Here is a 15,555-nt window from a genome sequence, read left to right as displayed (position 1 = left end):
CGTCTGTAGAGTTTTTAGCCTTTGCTGGTAGCGTCGGCCAATCTAATGTTTCTGAAATGAGGAATGTAAAATACAGCCAAAAACATAGAACTAATTCATGTTTAAAACGTATCACAATATGTATTACTAAAACACTTTCCATTGCGATTCCTTGATCAATGTGTCAATGGGCATCACTTGTGTCTTCGCGCCGACACAAACAACATTTAAATTTTAGAGTTAAGCTTCTACAAGTTGATTTTTCACTTTCTAAAAAGCCATTTCAGTTACAGCTGGACGGACTAATGAGGACGGTGCATAAAAAACTTCTCAGTTCTCTCAAACTGGAATTAATGCACTATTCACCAAATATTTATGAACTGGCAAGAATGGGTATTGACATTTGCAGGCTGCACTGTAAAGCACAAGGGCAGCCGCTGACTATTAAATCAGAAGGCCAAATAAATGTCTTTCAGCAGACTTACACACTTGACACTTTATGCACTGAACATCACTGCAGTAAATACTTGTTACTTGTACATGTGGGATGGTTACCAATGACGACCATTAGCGCTGAAGCAATTAGTCAATCAACCAATGAGGAAGATACACAAGGCACAGCTCATGTGAATAGGTATTAACAGGAACTAGAAAAAAAAACATATCCAAGGGTATTATTGTAAAAGCTTTCAAAAAAAAGAATACAAAAAAATGTATTAATGGCATTATTACAGAAACACTGACTCAGAGAAATACTGTATATTGATAGGAACGAGAGGACGGGGGAGGGGGAAGAGATGAGGATATACTGGCATAAGTAAAGAGAGACTCAAGGACTCAACACAAAATGAGACATGAAAGAGAAAAAGGACAACAAACAGAAGCAATCATTTCTGTTGTGTAATAATTAGTTGATTCTGTAATCTAACTGTGTCTCTTTTCCTTCCCTTCCTCTCCCTCCGATCAGGCCCTCTCCCTCGTTCCCATAGTAATCATTCGAACTTGATTGCTCTGATCCCTCTATTCTTTTTGTCGTTAAATACAAGGCCCACACCCAACACACACACACACACACGGACACACCAAGAGACAGAAACAAATGCCATTTAATCAAAGCGTATAAATAAATAAAAGGTTTTTATTTCCCTTAAGTCCATCTGGTCGCCTGCTTCTCATCACACACACACACACACACACACACACACAGCCTTCATCTGCTGGTCAATAAAGCACCCACACCCACCCACACACATCCACACCCACACAACCCCCCCCCCCCCCCCCACACACACACACACACACACACACACACTAAATCAAAGGCACGGATGACCACACACATTGCCCGGTGAATCTAAATGTAGATGAGTTCAGTCTGCTCGAACGACTGGCAGAAAGAAGAAACCTTTATCAAGCACATCTGTGGTTTTACCCCCCGTGGTTGGCCGTCCCATCAAGCGGTTTAACACAACGTTAACGTGCGTTTCGTTGCTTTAATTTCAAAGCACTCTGCAAACTGGTTTGGATGCGACTCCAGTTCGGACTCGGTGTCCCGGGGACAACTCAGGGCACCACATCAACACAAGCCAGAGAGAAAGTAGCTCAGATGTTTATTTGCAGATCCCTCTGTGATGGATTGTACCTTTCAAGTAGCCGTCTCTGTTATTTCTTTCTTTTGTTTTAATGCCTATGGGGACAGGATGGGATAATTGGGAGTTTGATGCAACACAGAGCAGCCAGAGTCAAATATGTGTACATGTTGAAGTCACCTGTATTTTATTCCTTCTACTAGACTAAACCTATGCTGGTGGTTGACCTGAAAGCAGACATTGCGTCGGGGCTGCTGCTCTTTTTCAGACCTGATCCCATAGCTACAATTTAGGGGACATGAGTCAGCTTCTAGCCCGTTCTGGCGGAGAGGTTCCAGATACTGAGAAGCCAAAGGAACTAAACGCAGGAGCTAGTCACAGTCTCCGTCGCGTCATCTTTCCATCACATTTGAAGAACTGTGAAGATCTGGCAAATCAGTCTACCAGGGGGGGTTGAAAAAAAGAAAGAACAAAGAACAGCGGTCATTGAAACACAACTTTCATACAGCCGTCATCCTGTCCTCTGTGTTTACTGCTGCGTCGCTCTGATGTTTTAATGGAACTCATTCAGAATTTAAGGAGGTGCATGCAGAGGTGGGAAAAGGAGGCTACAAATTACTGAGCACCTGTCTCCACATCAGATGATCTGTTATGGGTTGTTATTTCTGTTTGGTTCACTGGGAGAGATGCTCATACGGTTGGTTTCCCGAGACCTGATCATGAACATAACGGCCAAAGCTTCACTTTCTTTAACATTGACATAATCGATGTTGATACAGATCCATTAGATTTATTACACATAAGAGCCATTGTCATCCATCATTAACATTAATTAAAAGAGGTGTCATATGGGAGAATCCAGCCTGAAAATCAGTGTGTACGGTCTGATTAATACTGAAAGGAGAAATGGAGAACTTCTGTCAATCACCGTCTCCCAAACACACATCTACTGACACACAACTATCGACACACACATACACACACACACACAGACACACACACACACCTCTTTCCTAGCCCCCCCTCCCCCCTCCCCTCTGAATGAATCACTCCTTGTCTCTGAACTGATGGAGCGATAAAGTTGGTTTAAACAGCCGTAGACACACCGGCACACACTGCCGAGGTAGGAACATGTGTTTTACATCAAGAGCTCCCAGCTAAACAAGAGCTAATGTTACCGTCTCCGTGTGTGTGTGTGTGTGTGTGTGAGAGACAGAAACAGGAGTGCTACATGTCTTTGCAATCTCCTATCAGCTTTTAATCTCATTCATCAGAAGAAAAGGAGCGAGAGAGAGGGAGAGCGAGAGAGACACAGAGAGGGAGAGCGAGAGAGAGAATAGGCACTCAGTGAGAGAAAGTGATAACCACTCAGTGAGCGAAGGGAGGCACAAAGTTATCCCCCATCTCTGCATCCACCCATTATTCATTTTGTTTTGAAAGCCCCTTTGCTTTCCCCCGCCTCGTGGGTAGGGGGGGCGGAGCGAGCAGGAGTTGTCTACTTTGGTTTACATGCGTGTATGTGCGATTTCATTTTTTATTGTCTGAACACTGTGGGAGTTGACGATTTTCCTCCTGGCCTCTTAGGTTACTTAGGAGGGGTTGCAGGCAGCGTTGTCAACATTCATTCCTCGCTTAGTGCTTGCGAGGAACTCAACACATATTACTTTGCTTGCAAAGTTTGTTTAGACATTCCACTCCACTGCCGCTGTCCACTTTGCAATGCTGCAGCCTGCGTTACGTTCATGTTTGTTTCATAGTCGTCTTGAAGAGCCGTCGGTCCAACATCGCATGTGGATACTGGAATAATATGTAAACATTGAAGTCTTGTGTGTGCGAGACCTTGTCATCGTACTAGCCATCAATCTAAATGGTGGAAAACACGCCACACCCTTTCATCTAATCATTCGGCCTTCGGTCTGTGCAATCATTTCCCCAAAGTAAAAATCACAACAAACAAAGAGGTGGCGAAAGTGTCACCTAAAACTTTTAAATTACAACATTAAGAAGTTTAAATGAGGTTAAAACTGCCTTATAACAGTGAATCACGGAGCCTTTCTCCTGCATTTGGCTTCAGAACTAGATCACTACTTATTGCTCAGACTGGTGAATGTGATTTTGTACCCGATTATGAAGCAGGAACAGTGTGGGTTTCAAGGTGCAAAATGCTGCTGGGGCTTGACGGTATGAAACAGATTGGAAAGACATGCAAGCTCTTCTCACTCAAGTCTCCGGTTCTGGTGGGGTGGGGGGGGTCATATATTTCAGGAGATGGTGAAGATAAAGAATACGCTCAAATTGTAATCATTTTAAAGTAAACTCTCACATTTACTAATAAATCGGTCACACACACACACACACACACACACACACACACACACACACACAAGCTGATGTTGCAACTCATCCTGTGACCATCAACGTGTGACATTCAATCGACATGGGAGTCAAAAGCATATTTTGATCTGTTGCATTTGTGCATGTCACACACTTCGACAGACACAGAATAGACCGTCGTAATTGATTGTGAGGCAGCGTAAACTGCTTTTTGTTGAAGACTAAAGACTCACGGTGAATATGAAATACGTTTCGTTTTTCCAGCAGCAAGATGGGGATCAAAAGAAAAGGGAAAGGAAAGCACGATGCATCACAACAGTATTTAGCTTTGGAGGCAGATGTGAGTTACTGCTCACGGTTGCTTACTGCAGAAACACTGATGTTGAACATGGTCCAAGTCAGTCTGTCTCTGTGTGTGTGTGTGTGTGTGTGCACTTTCAGACCTTATTAGGTTGTACTTGTGGTGATGCTTAACCCCACTCAGAGCTTGGCAGCTGCTCCCCTTTCTCTCTCTGTTTGCCTTTATTTTCCTCCACCCTGTGTCTTCTGTCTCATTTTCTCTCTCTCTCTCTCTCTCTCTCTCTCTCTCTCTCTCTCTCTCTCTCTCTCTCTCTCTCTCTCTCTCTCTCTCTCTCTCTCTCTCTCTCTCTCTCTCTCTCTCTCTCTCTCTCTCTCTCTCTCTCTCTCTCTCTCTCTCTCTCTCTCTCTCTCTCTCTCTCTCTCGACTGCTCACTCTCTCGGTGGTCTTGAGGTAATGTAACACTTGTTTCCTTGTTGATCTGCAAATAGGGGGCTTTACATAATGGTGATCCTTCACATGTGTTCATCTGTTTGCAAGGTGTGTTGTCGAAACGCACGCATGTATGTGTGGTTGTGTGTCACGTTTAACTGTATGCAGCAAAAAAAAACACATTAACTCAATTAGTCAAACTGTTTAGTTTGTAGCAGCATTGGCAGGTTTGTCATGCGATTTTAAAGTCGAACCTCTAGCCACAATCGAACTGCAGCCTGTGATGAGGTGCCACGTGGACCTGTTTGACCACTAGCGCGATGGGAGTGGTGCTTGTACTTTGTAAAGCGCTCGCTCACACAGCATCACAGCGATCAAGGGTTGGTTGGTGGTCATGTGCCGTTAAACGAAGCCAACAACGGCATTGAAAAACGGGACACGATTTAAAATGTGAACATTTTTAATTGTTCGGACTTAAATAACTGAAGAATATTCTGTTACGGTTAGAAAAATGGATAATGGTTCCAATATTTCCAAGAGGAGATAACCGTGTTGTAATCATGTTGATCTGGTGCGAAGGGACACACAAGCCTTTGTTTGCTAGGTTTCCTCTAATGGGAAACAAACACAGATCACAGATACAGCCAGACTCAATAGACCCTGTGTGGATGTACGTGTGACTGAATGTGCCTGTGAATGTTTTGTGAGATAGTTTGATGTTTATGCCGCAAAATCATATAAACAGCTTTAAAAAATAATGCTCAAGGACATGTGAACACAGCACTAGCTCAAAATGACACGCACACACGCACACACACGCACACATATGCGCGCACACGTGCACATAACCATTGTTTGACTGCACCTGGTCTATTAAGGAACAGGATAGATGGGACCAGGGGATCTGACTGTGTGAATGTTAGTGTCAGAGTAAATATGTGTGTGTGTGTGTGTGTGTGTGTGTGTGTGTGTGTCTGTGTGTGCGTGCGTGCGTGCGCAAGTGCATGATTTTCAAACATCAGCAGCAACACATCTGCAGCAATGACACACTAATTAATGGCACAAGCACAAGTACCAGTACACACACACACATACACGGACGCACGTGCATACTAAACCATATACACAGTTATTGCAGTTATTAAGCTGATATTTAACAGCACGGTACTCGTACCTTGCGTCTTCTTGCTCAATGAAATCGTATCATTCTACTATGAACTACAATCTACAAGCTACAATAAAAAATAAAGGATACAAAAAACACAAAAAGAGTAGTGTCTCATCACTTAGCACATAATTAGCACATAAATGCTTGAGTCATGGTAACAAGAAAAGGATCAGCTGCTCCTCCTGAAGTTTTTTCCATCATCTCTCCTCATCTGAAGCGAGGGTCTGAAGACGGAGGCGGTCCTATGCGCCTTGAGGCAATTGTGTGATTTGTGATAATGGGCTGGATAAATAAAATCGACTTGACATCCAAACTTGCATATTAAAACCTTCATCTTTCAAGGCTTCGTTTTTTGAGCACACACAAGGTTTACAAGTAAAGCCCCACATTTCTGTTCACGTTGCAACTTGAGCAAACTAAGTCCCTCTGTGGCTCTCACCAAAACTTCGAAGCTGCAAAGACTGAACAAAACAAGGCTCAACCGGTCTATAATGTCTTTAGCTTTGGCTCTCTCCCCACTGGGTTCACGAAACCACACTACACTTCGATATATACACACTGGGAGTGTTCCAGTCCTGAACAGTTGAGGCTGGTCCTGTTGTGTTGTACAGCCAGACAGAAAGAGAGAGAGAGAGAGAGAGAGAACAGAAGAGAACTGGTCTTCAGGGAAATCGAATATACAAGATGCATCATGCCAGTGGAGCAGAATTCATAAACACACACGCACGGAGACACACACACCCACTAGTGGAGAATTCCTAATAAGTGAAGAGCTCACAGGGGACACAGAGCGGGAGACAGACAGACAGAAAAGGAGGAGTTAAGAGAGAGACAGATAGAGGAAGAGAGGGACAACTGATGGATCCTTTTCGAGCTTTCACCCCCATATCAAGTATGCATGGCACTGTGAGTGTATTATAAGTTTTGGGGCTGGATGTGCGTGTCCACCGAGAGGATTTAAAAGTTAAAATCCCCACTTAACATTCTTCTCACACGCACGCACACACACACACACACACACACACACACACATAGCAATGGCACCGTCTGCTGTCCGCGCACATGCCCAGAGCCATCTTGCTACCTAGCCAAAAGGGCCTTGGACCGCCAACGTTGCCACGGCATTGCCTGCTAATAAAACACACACACACATTTACACTTTCTCAATGTCTTTACTGTCTGTGTGTGTGTGTGTGTGTGTGTGTGTGTGTTTATGTAAATCTGAATATGCGTGCTGCACCTTTAGCTTCTTTCCTAAATCCACTTTCTCGTTGCAGTGAAGCAGGTGTGCTGCTGAGGTGAAGATTCCATATTTAATACTCAAACTTTGCCAAAATGCAAGACACACTGAAGATGTTAGATGTGTTATGAGGGAGGAGAGATGGCTGGCAACTGACAGGAAATAAAATGCAGATGGGAATGCAGATTGGATTAACTGGACTTAATCTGCACTGCGCCTCCTCAAAAGTTAAATAATTGGCAACTCTTTGTTTATTCTACCTTGCATACCATGACACAATTCACAGCTGTGTATTAATACTGACCCGCCCGCCTTAATGCATCGCATAGTCGCATCCTTCACTGAAATGAGGTCGAGAAATGTTTCTCCTGAACTACATTGTGAATGTAATGTACAGAAGAGAATGGACCAAAGACAAAAGAGAAAAGAGAAGACAATAAGAAAAGGAAACCTATAGAACTGATCTGTTAAATTCATGTGCATTAGGTGTTTCTGCTTGGCTGGACATCTTTTTATTACATACTGAATATACTGATGGATACAAACTGTAGTCATTCATCAATCTACTTTCAGTCATTTACTGGAAGCAGTTTTATGTAAACTATTCTTTTTCTCTAGCCTCTTTTCTCTTGTTTGACAAATTACGTCAGTCACTTTTTACCAAAGCAAAAGGCCTGATTGTGTGAAAGAACGCTAGATTAAATGAAGAGAAGAAGGAAGGAAAGGAAAGCCAGGAGAGCCAGGAGAGCCAGGAGACGGGAAAAGCAGGGTTTTCAAATTAACTATTGGTCAGGGGTCAGATGGACATTTAATCTAACCAATCAGCTTCCTAATTACACAAGTGCTGCCAGAATGGTGTACCCAATACATTTATGTGTGTGTGTGTGTGTGTGTGTGTAGCTGGCTAGTGTTGCGTGTAGAGGTCTTGTTGTAGCAAAATGATCATCTGGCCTCAATATTGGTTCCATGTGTGAACACACACGCATATGCACGTCTGAATGCACAGACATATGCGCACACGCGCCCACACACACACACACACACACACACACGCACGCACACACAGCCTGTAGGGAATTGCTCCCAAATTACACAAAGAGAGAGAGAGAGTGGGGCAGAGAGAGAGAGAGAGGGAGAGAGAGAGATCGACCAACAAAGTGAAACATACAAGCACTGAGGGACTGGGTGTGCATGCCATTGCAGAAAAACACTGAGGAACATTTAAAAAAATGTGCAAGCGTGTACACACACACACACGCGTCTTGTGGTGTGTGTGTGTGTGTGTGTGTGTGTAAGTTGATTGTAACAGTAATTGATGTAAACGTCTAAATTACAGCTAGGAGCTAAAATAACCACTGTGTTTTACCGTTGCCATGTCGACATGATGAAAAACACCTGGTTTGTTCACTGGCGGAGAGGGTGGAACATCTGTGCCATGGGTGACTGGTTGAGCCAATGAAAAGGCTGTGAGTGTGGAAGCGGCACACGTCTGAACCAATGAAATGCTCAGTGGAAAGAGGAGATATCTAAATGGACAGCATGTCAAGTCAAACTAATCATATCATATTACGAACAGGATATAACCCACTGCATTTTTTGTGAGAATGCTTTTCAGATCAAGATGCTTGTTTAATCATACTTAATCTAGACGCTGGAGCAAAAACTATCCGAATGCTTTTATATGATTTTTTTCCTACATCGGTGCCAGTTTGGTGCCGTTTGTTTGTCAGAAAAGAGACGATTCACCGCGTGCCAATGAAGCTCCGGCAATCACAGGAAAGTCTCTTAACACTCCACTGATCCCAGCAGGGGGAATTCCTCGCCGCGTCCCCTCCACAGGAAGGTCAGACTGCAGGGTCAGCTACTGGAGCAATTATCGGTTCAATGTCTTGCTCAAGGACACTTCAGCAGCGGAGATCAGGCCTGAGCTGAGGGACATGTGACTAATCACCACACCACCCTGCTGCTAAACTCAAACTCAATGTAATGTTCTCTTCTGTGACTGGTGACTGACATAAACCCTTTCGGATGTGGTATGATGTGGAAAAAAGTTTCCCAAACTCGACTTTTAATGCTTTTTCAAACACAAGTCGGAATCAGTCAATCGGACAATTCAAACTCGAAAAGAGGATTAACATCCAAACACGAGCCAAGGTACAGTCAAGCAAATACGCTGATTCTTGATTAATGAGAGCCAAAAGACGCCAAGCTGTGACCTTCCCACGACGCATGTTGTCAGTTGTAATATGTGCGGGTGAGCATGGCATGTGTGGAATATCCCAAATGGGTCTAAATGTGGTCAAAATGGTGTCATTTGTTTTTCAAACCAAAAGTAATATTCCTAGCAGACAATGAGACTGCAGTGGACAGTCACACAGCGTAAAGCCACACATGGGTCATAACACTAACACTAACACACACACACACAGACACACACTCTGAAGAAGCACGAAGAAGCAGATACACGCTCACACACACACACACACACAAGCCCATCCACCAGTATCTCCTCAGATGGACACACAAACACACAGGTCAAAATTAATGCAAACAGGTTGTCTGATTATATTTATCTTACACTAAACACAGCCTAGATTATATACACTAGTCACATTACCACACACACACACACACACACGCACTACCTCACACACACTTTTATATTTCTTTCCAGCATGGCTGTGTTTATTTGAGTCTGCGTCCTGATGGGAAATGTGACTGCTCCACAAACAAACTGAACGGCCCAGAACAGTCAACTCTGTCTGTCTCTGTGTGTGTGTGTGTGTGTGTGTGTGTGTGTGTGTGTGTGTGTGTGTGTGTGTGTGTGTGTGTGTGTGTGTGTGTGTGGGAGAGCAGGTTGGTGAATATCAGTACGTCTTCCATTTTTCCGACACAGACACATGCGAGCATTTACAAGCTGCCCTTCAGCAAGCAGAAAGAATAAAGACTTTCCCCGTTGCTTATAAGGGACCGTATGTTTGATGCCAACAGGCTGTAGCAGAGAATCCTCATCTACGAGAAAAGGCAGCTTTGAACGAAGACTCCTCACAACTAGGGATGCTAAATTATTATTTTTGTTTTTTTTCTAACCAATAGCTGACCCTCTTCAACCGATCATTAACAGTTCACAGACAAGATTAGTGCCGTGCATGCAGGGGCTGCCGCGGTTTGAAGGACCTGACGATCCGACCGGCTGCAACGACAGTCAACAGCCACCGTGTTGCGTGCATTGTCTTGGACACATAGATCCACTTTTCCCAGTAAGTCCCCACAGCATGAATCAGTTTAGCTCCGAGGTTGTCAGCCGTGCGTCTCCCTGGCAGACTGGGTCGGGGTTTCCACTGGTGTAGCTAACGCAAACCCGGCAGCCCACCATGTGTGTGACAATGAGTAGGACGTTAACAACGACGTTACAGCTGTGAACGGAGCGGTGCAGTATGAGCGCAGCTTACTTGCCTGTGAATAAATGCTAAAACTCCTCAAGACCCAAGCAGAGTTCCTGTGTCTTGCTTGACAACTTCAAAAACATATTGTAATGGCTAATCGATGACTGTATGGATGTTTAATGGCTGAGTCGATAGCATATCACTATATATTATTTTAGAGCTTTTCTAGCCTCAATATATAGGGCCCACAGAAGAAATTGTACAAAACACAAAAGTACATTAAAGGCAATTAGAAAGGATTATTCAAATGAGTTTATGGTAGGAGTGCAACACATAATAGCAGAATGGTCCAGGAAATAGAATAGAGGATATTTAAATAGCACAGCAGCTTAGAACACAACTCATAAGTTAAATCACCAAAGTTTATTTCCCCTTTTTCTGTCTTCAAAAAGCATTAGGCAGACAAACACAGCACAGTGACACACACACACACACACACACACACACTTGAGCATAAGCTCCATAATTTCCTGTAGCGGATATGAAGTGATGTTAAATTATCAGCATGGAAAATAAGTTCAATTCATGCTTTAATTTCCTTACAAAACACACACAGGCATGCACACACGCACACACGCACACACACACGCACATGAACACACACTCAGAGAATGCAAATGCAGACCCAGCGCACATAATTAAGTACACAAGCAGTGAAACGCACACACAGACGCACATGTACACTGACACGCATGAATGCAGGGAAATATAACGCAAAGTAATGAGGACTTTATGGAAATACCTCTGCGTGTGTCTGTGTGCGTTGTGTGTGTATGTCTTTAAAACATAATTAGCTCCGTCGGGCAGAAATGTAAACGAGAGAAACTTTAATGAAACTCTTCTCTGATCTGCTGAAAGCACACGTTCCCGTTTATCTCTCTCAGTTCGTCTCCATTTTCTGTCTCTCCACTCAAATGGAATTGAATGTCACGCATGGGACTTTTAAAAGCCTGAAGGTTCACATTCCAGTATTGCATTATGACCACATAAGATGAGCACAATTATATTGTGTTTGTAAGGTCACATCCACAATTTCTTCCTCTCCCTGCTTGCGTCCATTTATCTACTCTTCTCTGCTGTCCTTGGGGTGGAATTCCCTTTGAAAGCGCAGTCTGGAATGTATTAAATGATCTAAGTTTTGGGTCGATTCACATATGTTTGGGTATCTTCACGTGTTCACATGTGTTTTGGCTCGGAGGCGGACCTTCCTCAGCCCTGCTTAACTCGAAAAACCACCATTACTCAAAGTCTGTCTCATTCCATTTATAAACTAAAATGCTAACCAAAGCTTTTACTTTAATTTCATCTCTAAACCTCATATGCTTTCCATCCTTGCCTCATATAGTCACTCAAAATGTCAGAGAATAAAATCAGGCTGAAAATGTAATACATCACTTGGAAAACTAATCCTATAGCTGGACAATGTCTCAACAAAGTAACACTGAGCAGTAATTATAGATCAGGCCTTTCAAAAGAAAATATGTTCTTCAGTCTACAGAGCAAAACGCATAATAATACTAAGAACTTCTGTGTGTGTACACGCCTGAAAGCTTTCGTGTGAGCCAGGTGTGTGAGGTGTGGACCGATCCCTGCATATCAGGTGAGATGTACTTTGAGGAAAAGGAGGCAAATGAAAGAAAGAGAACGAAAAGAAAAAGGGGAGAGACGGATCAATGCAGAGGTGAAAAGAAAAGAACAGGTGCACACACAAGTGCATATAAAGACAAACACACACGTGTGTAGAGATGAAATAGGACTTTTTGTCTCTTTAATTCTTCGCTTCGCCCCGACTTAACCACTTCCTGCATCCTCCCACCATCGCTCTCCCTTCAGCCCTCCCTCCATCCTTCTCCCTCACTCCACTTCTCACATGCCATTTACAGAGTCAATTTGCATTTGGGCGGATTCGCCTTTTATAACTCTGACTCGGCCATGTTACGTCAAAGGCCACATTTAAATTGAACAACACGTCTGCTTGTGTTAAGTGTCAAAATGTGGGTGTGTGTGTGGGTGTGTGCGTGTGTACCAAGCTACTTCATATGATCCTCTGCATTAGTGTCCCTCCCTTACCCTGCCCATTGATGAGTAATGACGTGTGTGTGTTTGTGTGTATGTGGTACATGTGTGTGTTTGTGTTGGACGTGTCAGAGCATGCCATGGAAACTGAGAATAAATATTGAGTATTGAGGGGAGGGAGAGGAAGATAGTAGCAAAGGCAATACATACATACACAATATATACATATATACATATCAAAGCTATTGAAGTAATAAGTCATGTTCAGCATCTTCTCGAATAAATTGTTCCCTCCCAGTCTTCCTCTTTCGTCTTTTCTTTCTATCGCTCATTGAGCAAATTACCTCCTTAATGCTCTGGAATGATCCTTCGGAGGCAGATGTGTTCACACGTGCAGTCGGAGCATTAAGTCCACGCGGACATGGAACCTATAATTTGAGCTTCAACCCGGACTGACCCACTGATGGTTTAACCATTACAAACTCACGGCGTGCAGCCAAAGTCTTCAAACTGACGGAACTATATTTGTAACTCAGGTGGAGATCCCAAAGTTTGGGGTGAAGAGTAAAAATTACCATTTTGTTGAATGGCCATTAAACATATGCATCTTCTGGTTGGACTATTTCATCATATAACTCAAATGAAGAGTTTAGAACAGGCTGTTACCGAGTGACTCAAAGGATAGTGTCGGACGGTGAAATCCTTTTCTTTTTCAGATGAGAAGACTCATGTCAATCTCAGGTCTGCGTTAAGTATGGAGTTAGAGTCAGGACATTGTTAGCTCATCATGAAGACTGGAAGCATTTGGTAACTGGCTTTGTTCAAAGCGGCGACCAACACCTAGAAACCTGTCTTATCTGGGGAACAAAGGGACGAGCTGCATGTTAAGGGGTTAACTTATTTTCGCGACACGATTTTATCTCCATCTGACTCTCCCTATCTTCATCTCAGTCTTCCTCCCTTTTTCCTCTCACGCATAGAGTCTCTCTCTCTCTCTCTCTCTCTCTCTCTCACAGAGACACACACTGCCCCACCCACGATAATGAGTAAACCTCTTGCTGCCCCACCCAGCCCGGACTGCCAAGTTACTGCCAACACCTCACACACACACGCAACAACATGACCCACAACTTGTACAAAGACGCCATACAGTCAACTTACACACTAAACTCACGAACACCACTTCACACTCAATACTACCACTTACATAGACCCGTGTGAGTGTCCTGAAACCGCACGCACGCAAACACACACACACACACACACACACAGTTAAGTCTATTCTGATCTAATGTGATCATAGCCAATGAGCTTTGTGCAGCACTGGCAAACCACAGTCTGTTCCTACCAGTCCATGACATCACTGAAGTGAAAAGCATTGTGGCCTGAAAAGTAGGATGAGGGAACAGACTGACAGGTGGTAACCATGGGAACTGTCAGTTTGCCTCCCCGTTGCTGTAGCAACAAGCAAGTTTCTCCCTGTTGCGAGTTAAAATCTAATTTTAAAGGGCAACAAATGCAACTTATGGGAAAGGAAACGACATCATGGAATTACACGCACATGGACAAGAGCTCAGAGATATGAGGAGTCGCAAGCATGTGAGGACGCTCGTACACACTTTGCAAGCAAATGACAATCTACATAAGTACTCCAAATATGATGGAGGAATTACAGGATTCATTGAAGCGGCTCTCTGCATGGGGTCTAATCCTCACATCTGATTCAAAGGAAACGAAGATGAAGGCGTATTAATAGAAGCCCTCTGAAAACTAATGCTCTCAGCAGGTAGAATCTGGCCATAGAGATCCAGCTACAAAGGCCTTCCATTCGAGAGTCGTAGCTAAAAGCTCAAATCAGGGTGTTAATGGGACAAAAGAGAAGGGTGATTAGGGTGTTAGAGTGAGAGAATGAAGTGAACGTGAGACAGAGGAGCGGTAAGAATGAGGCGAGTTGGAGGGTGTGCACACACGCCACCTTACCCGTAGAAGGGATTGGGACTCCTCTTTCGCGGCTCCTCCTTTCTCCTGTCCTCCTCCACCTCCACTCCCTCCTCCTCCCGTGTACTGCTGAGGCATCCGGCTCGGTTTCTCCACTCCGCCTCCACCTGCAGTGGCACCTCCTGACCTCCCTCCTCCATACAGCCTGGCATCTCCCAAAAACGACTTGGTATCTCCCAAAAAGGACTTGGTGTCTCCCAGGTAAACCATGCTTGGCGAAGTCACGCCTCTTTTCTGCTGCGAGGACTCATGATTGGCTGAAACAAACGACAAAGAGAGGGGGGAGGAGAAAAGAGAGGGGCTCCCTCCTCCTGCTCCTCGTTCAACTCCCCTTTCAGGTCCCATTCGCTCCTTGGGCACCCAGAGTAAACCGTGGGCCTGCTCACCTCCTCTTTCTCCTAGTCCTCTTGTCTCCCCAAGAACCCAGCCTTTCTCCCGCTCTCTCTCTTTCTCCTCACCTCCCTCACTTTTTACCACCCCACCCGCCTCCTCTCTGCCTCCTTCTGCCAACCGGCCCTCAGGCGGTGCGAGGGAGTACAGGAGGCGAAGATCCCCCTTGCTTTCCTCTTTGATGGCCAAGGTAGAGGGAGCTGAGCACCCATTGGCTGAGAGCGTTAGCGAAGGCGTCAGCGAGGTGGGTAAGGAGGTCGTTGTCAATGAGCTTAGTGAGGGAGAGGAGTCCTGGCAGTGGGCCGAGTTAAAATGGTCGAGGAGGGCTGACGAATCAGGTGCCGTGAAGTCACAGCGTCGACAACGGCAACATGCGTGGACACGCCTGCAGAGAAGGAGGGGGCAGTACTTGAATTAGAATGAAGACAATTTAATTTTGATAAGCTCAATCAATCACCAACACTGCTTAAAATATAAACATCAATGGTGTATTCTTAGGTTTGTGAAACCATGACTGGACCACACTGTGAACCTAACCTCTTGATTATTTATCATTAAAGCTTATTTAAACCCAGACCAGTAACACAAATGAGAATGAGCTAAGATGAGCTAAGAGTTAACATTTTAAGTTTGTTTTCCTGTCCATCGATTTAAAACTTGTACAA

At 44.2% G+C, this 15,555-nt stretch overlaps 1 protein-coding gene across 9 annotated transcripts in view; it reads right to left on the bottom strand.

Moving 5' to 3' along the window:
• The window catches only part of trps1 (trichorhinophalangeal syndrome I), a 98,580-nt gene that overhangs the window by 25,779 nt on the left and 57,246 nt on the right, over positions 1-15,555 (bottom strand). For 8 of the 9 annotated variants that reach the window (XM_034544688.1, XM_034544689.1, XM_034544687.1 and 5 more), the window contains one exon: positions 14,483-15,275. In XM_034544688.1, the coding sequence (XP_034400579.1) occupies positions 14,483-15,275 (793 nt within the window). The remainder of the gene's footprint in view (positions 1-14,482; positions 15,276-15,555) is intronic. The other variant, XM_034544695.1, reaches the window with a different exon arrangement.

The sequence above is a fragment of the Cyclopterus lumpus genome, chromosome 11 (genome assembly GCF_009769545.1).
Source record: "Cyclopterus lumpus isolate fCycLum1 chromosome 11, fCycLum1.pri, whole genome shotgun sequence".
NCBI lineage: Eukaryota > Metazoa > Chordata > Actinopteri > Perciformes > Cyclopteridae > Cyclopterus > Cyclopterus lumpus.
Note: the sequence above shows the minus strand (reverse complement) of the source record. Positions and strands in the feature narration are given on the sequence as shown.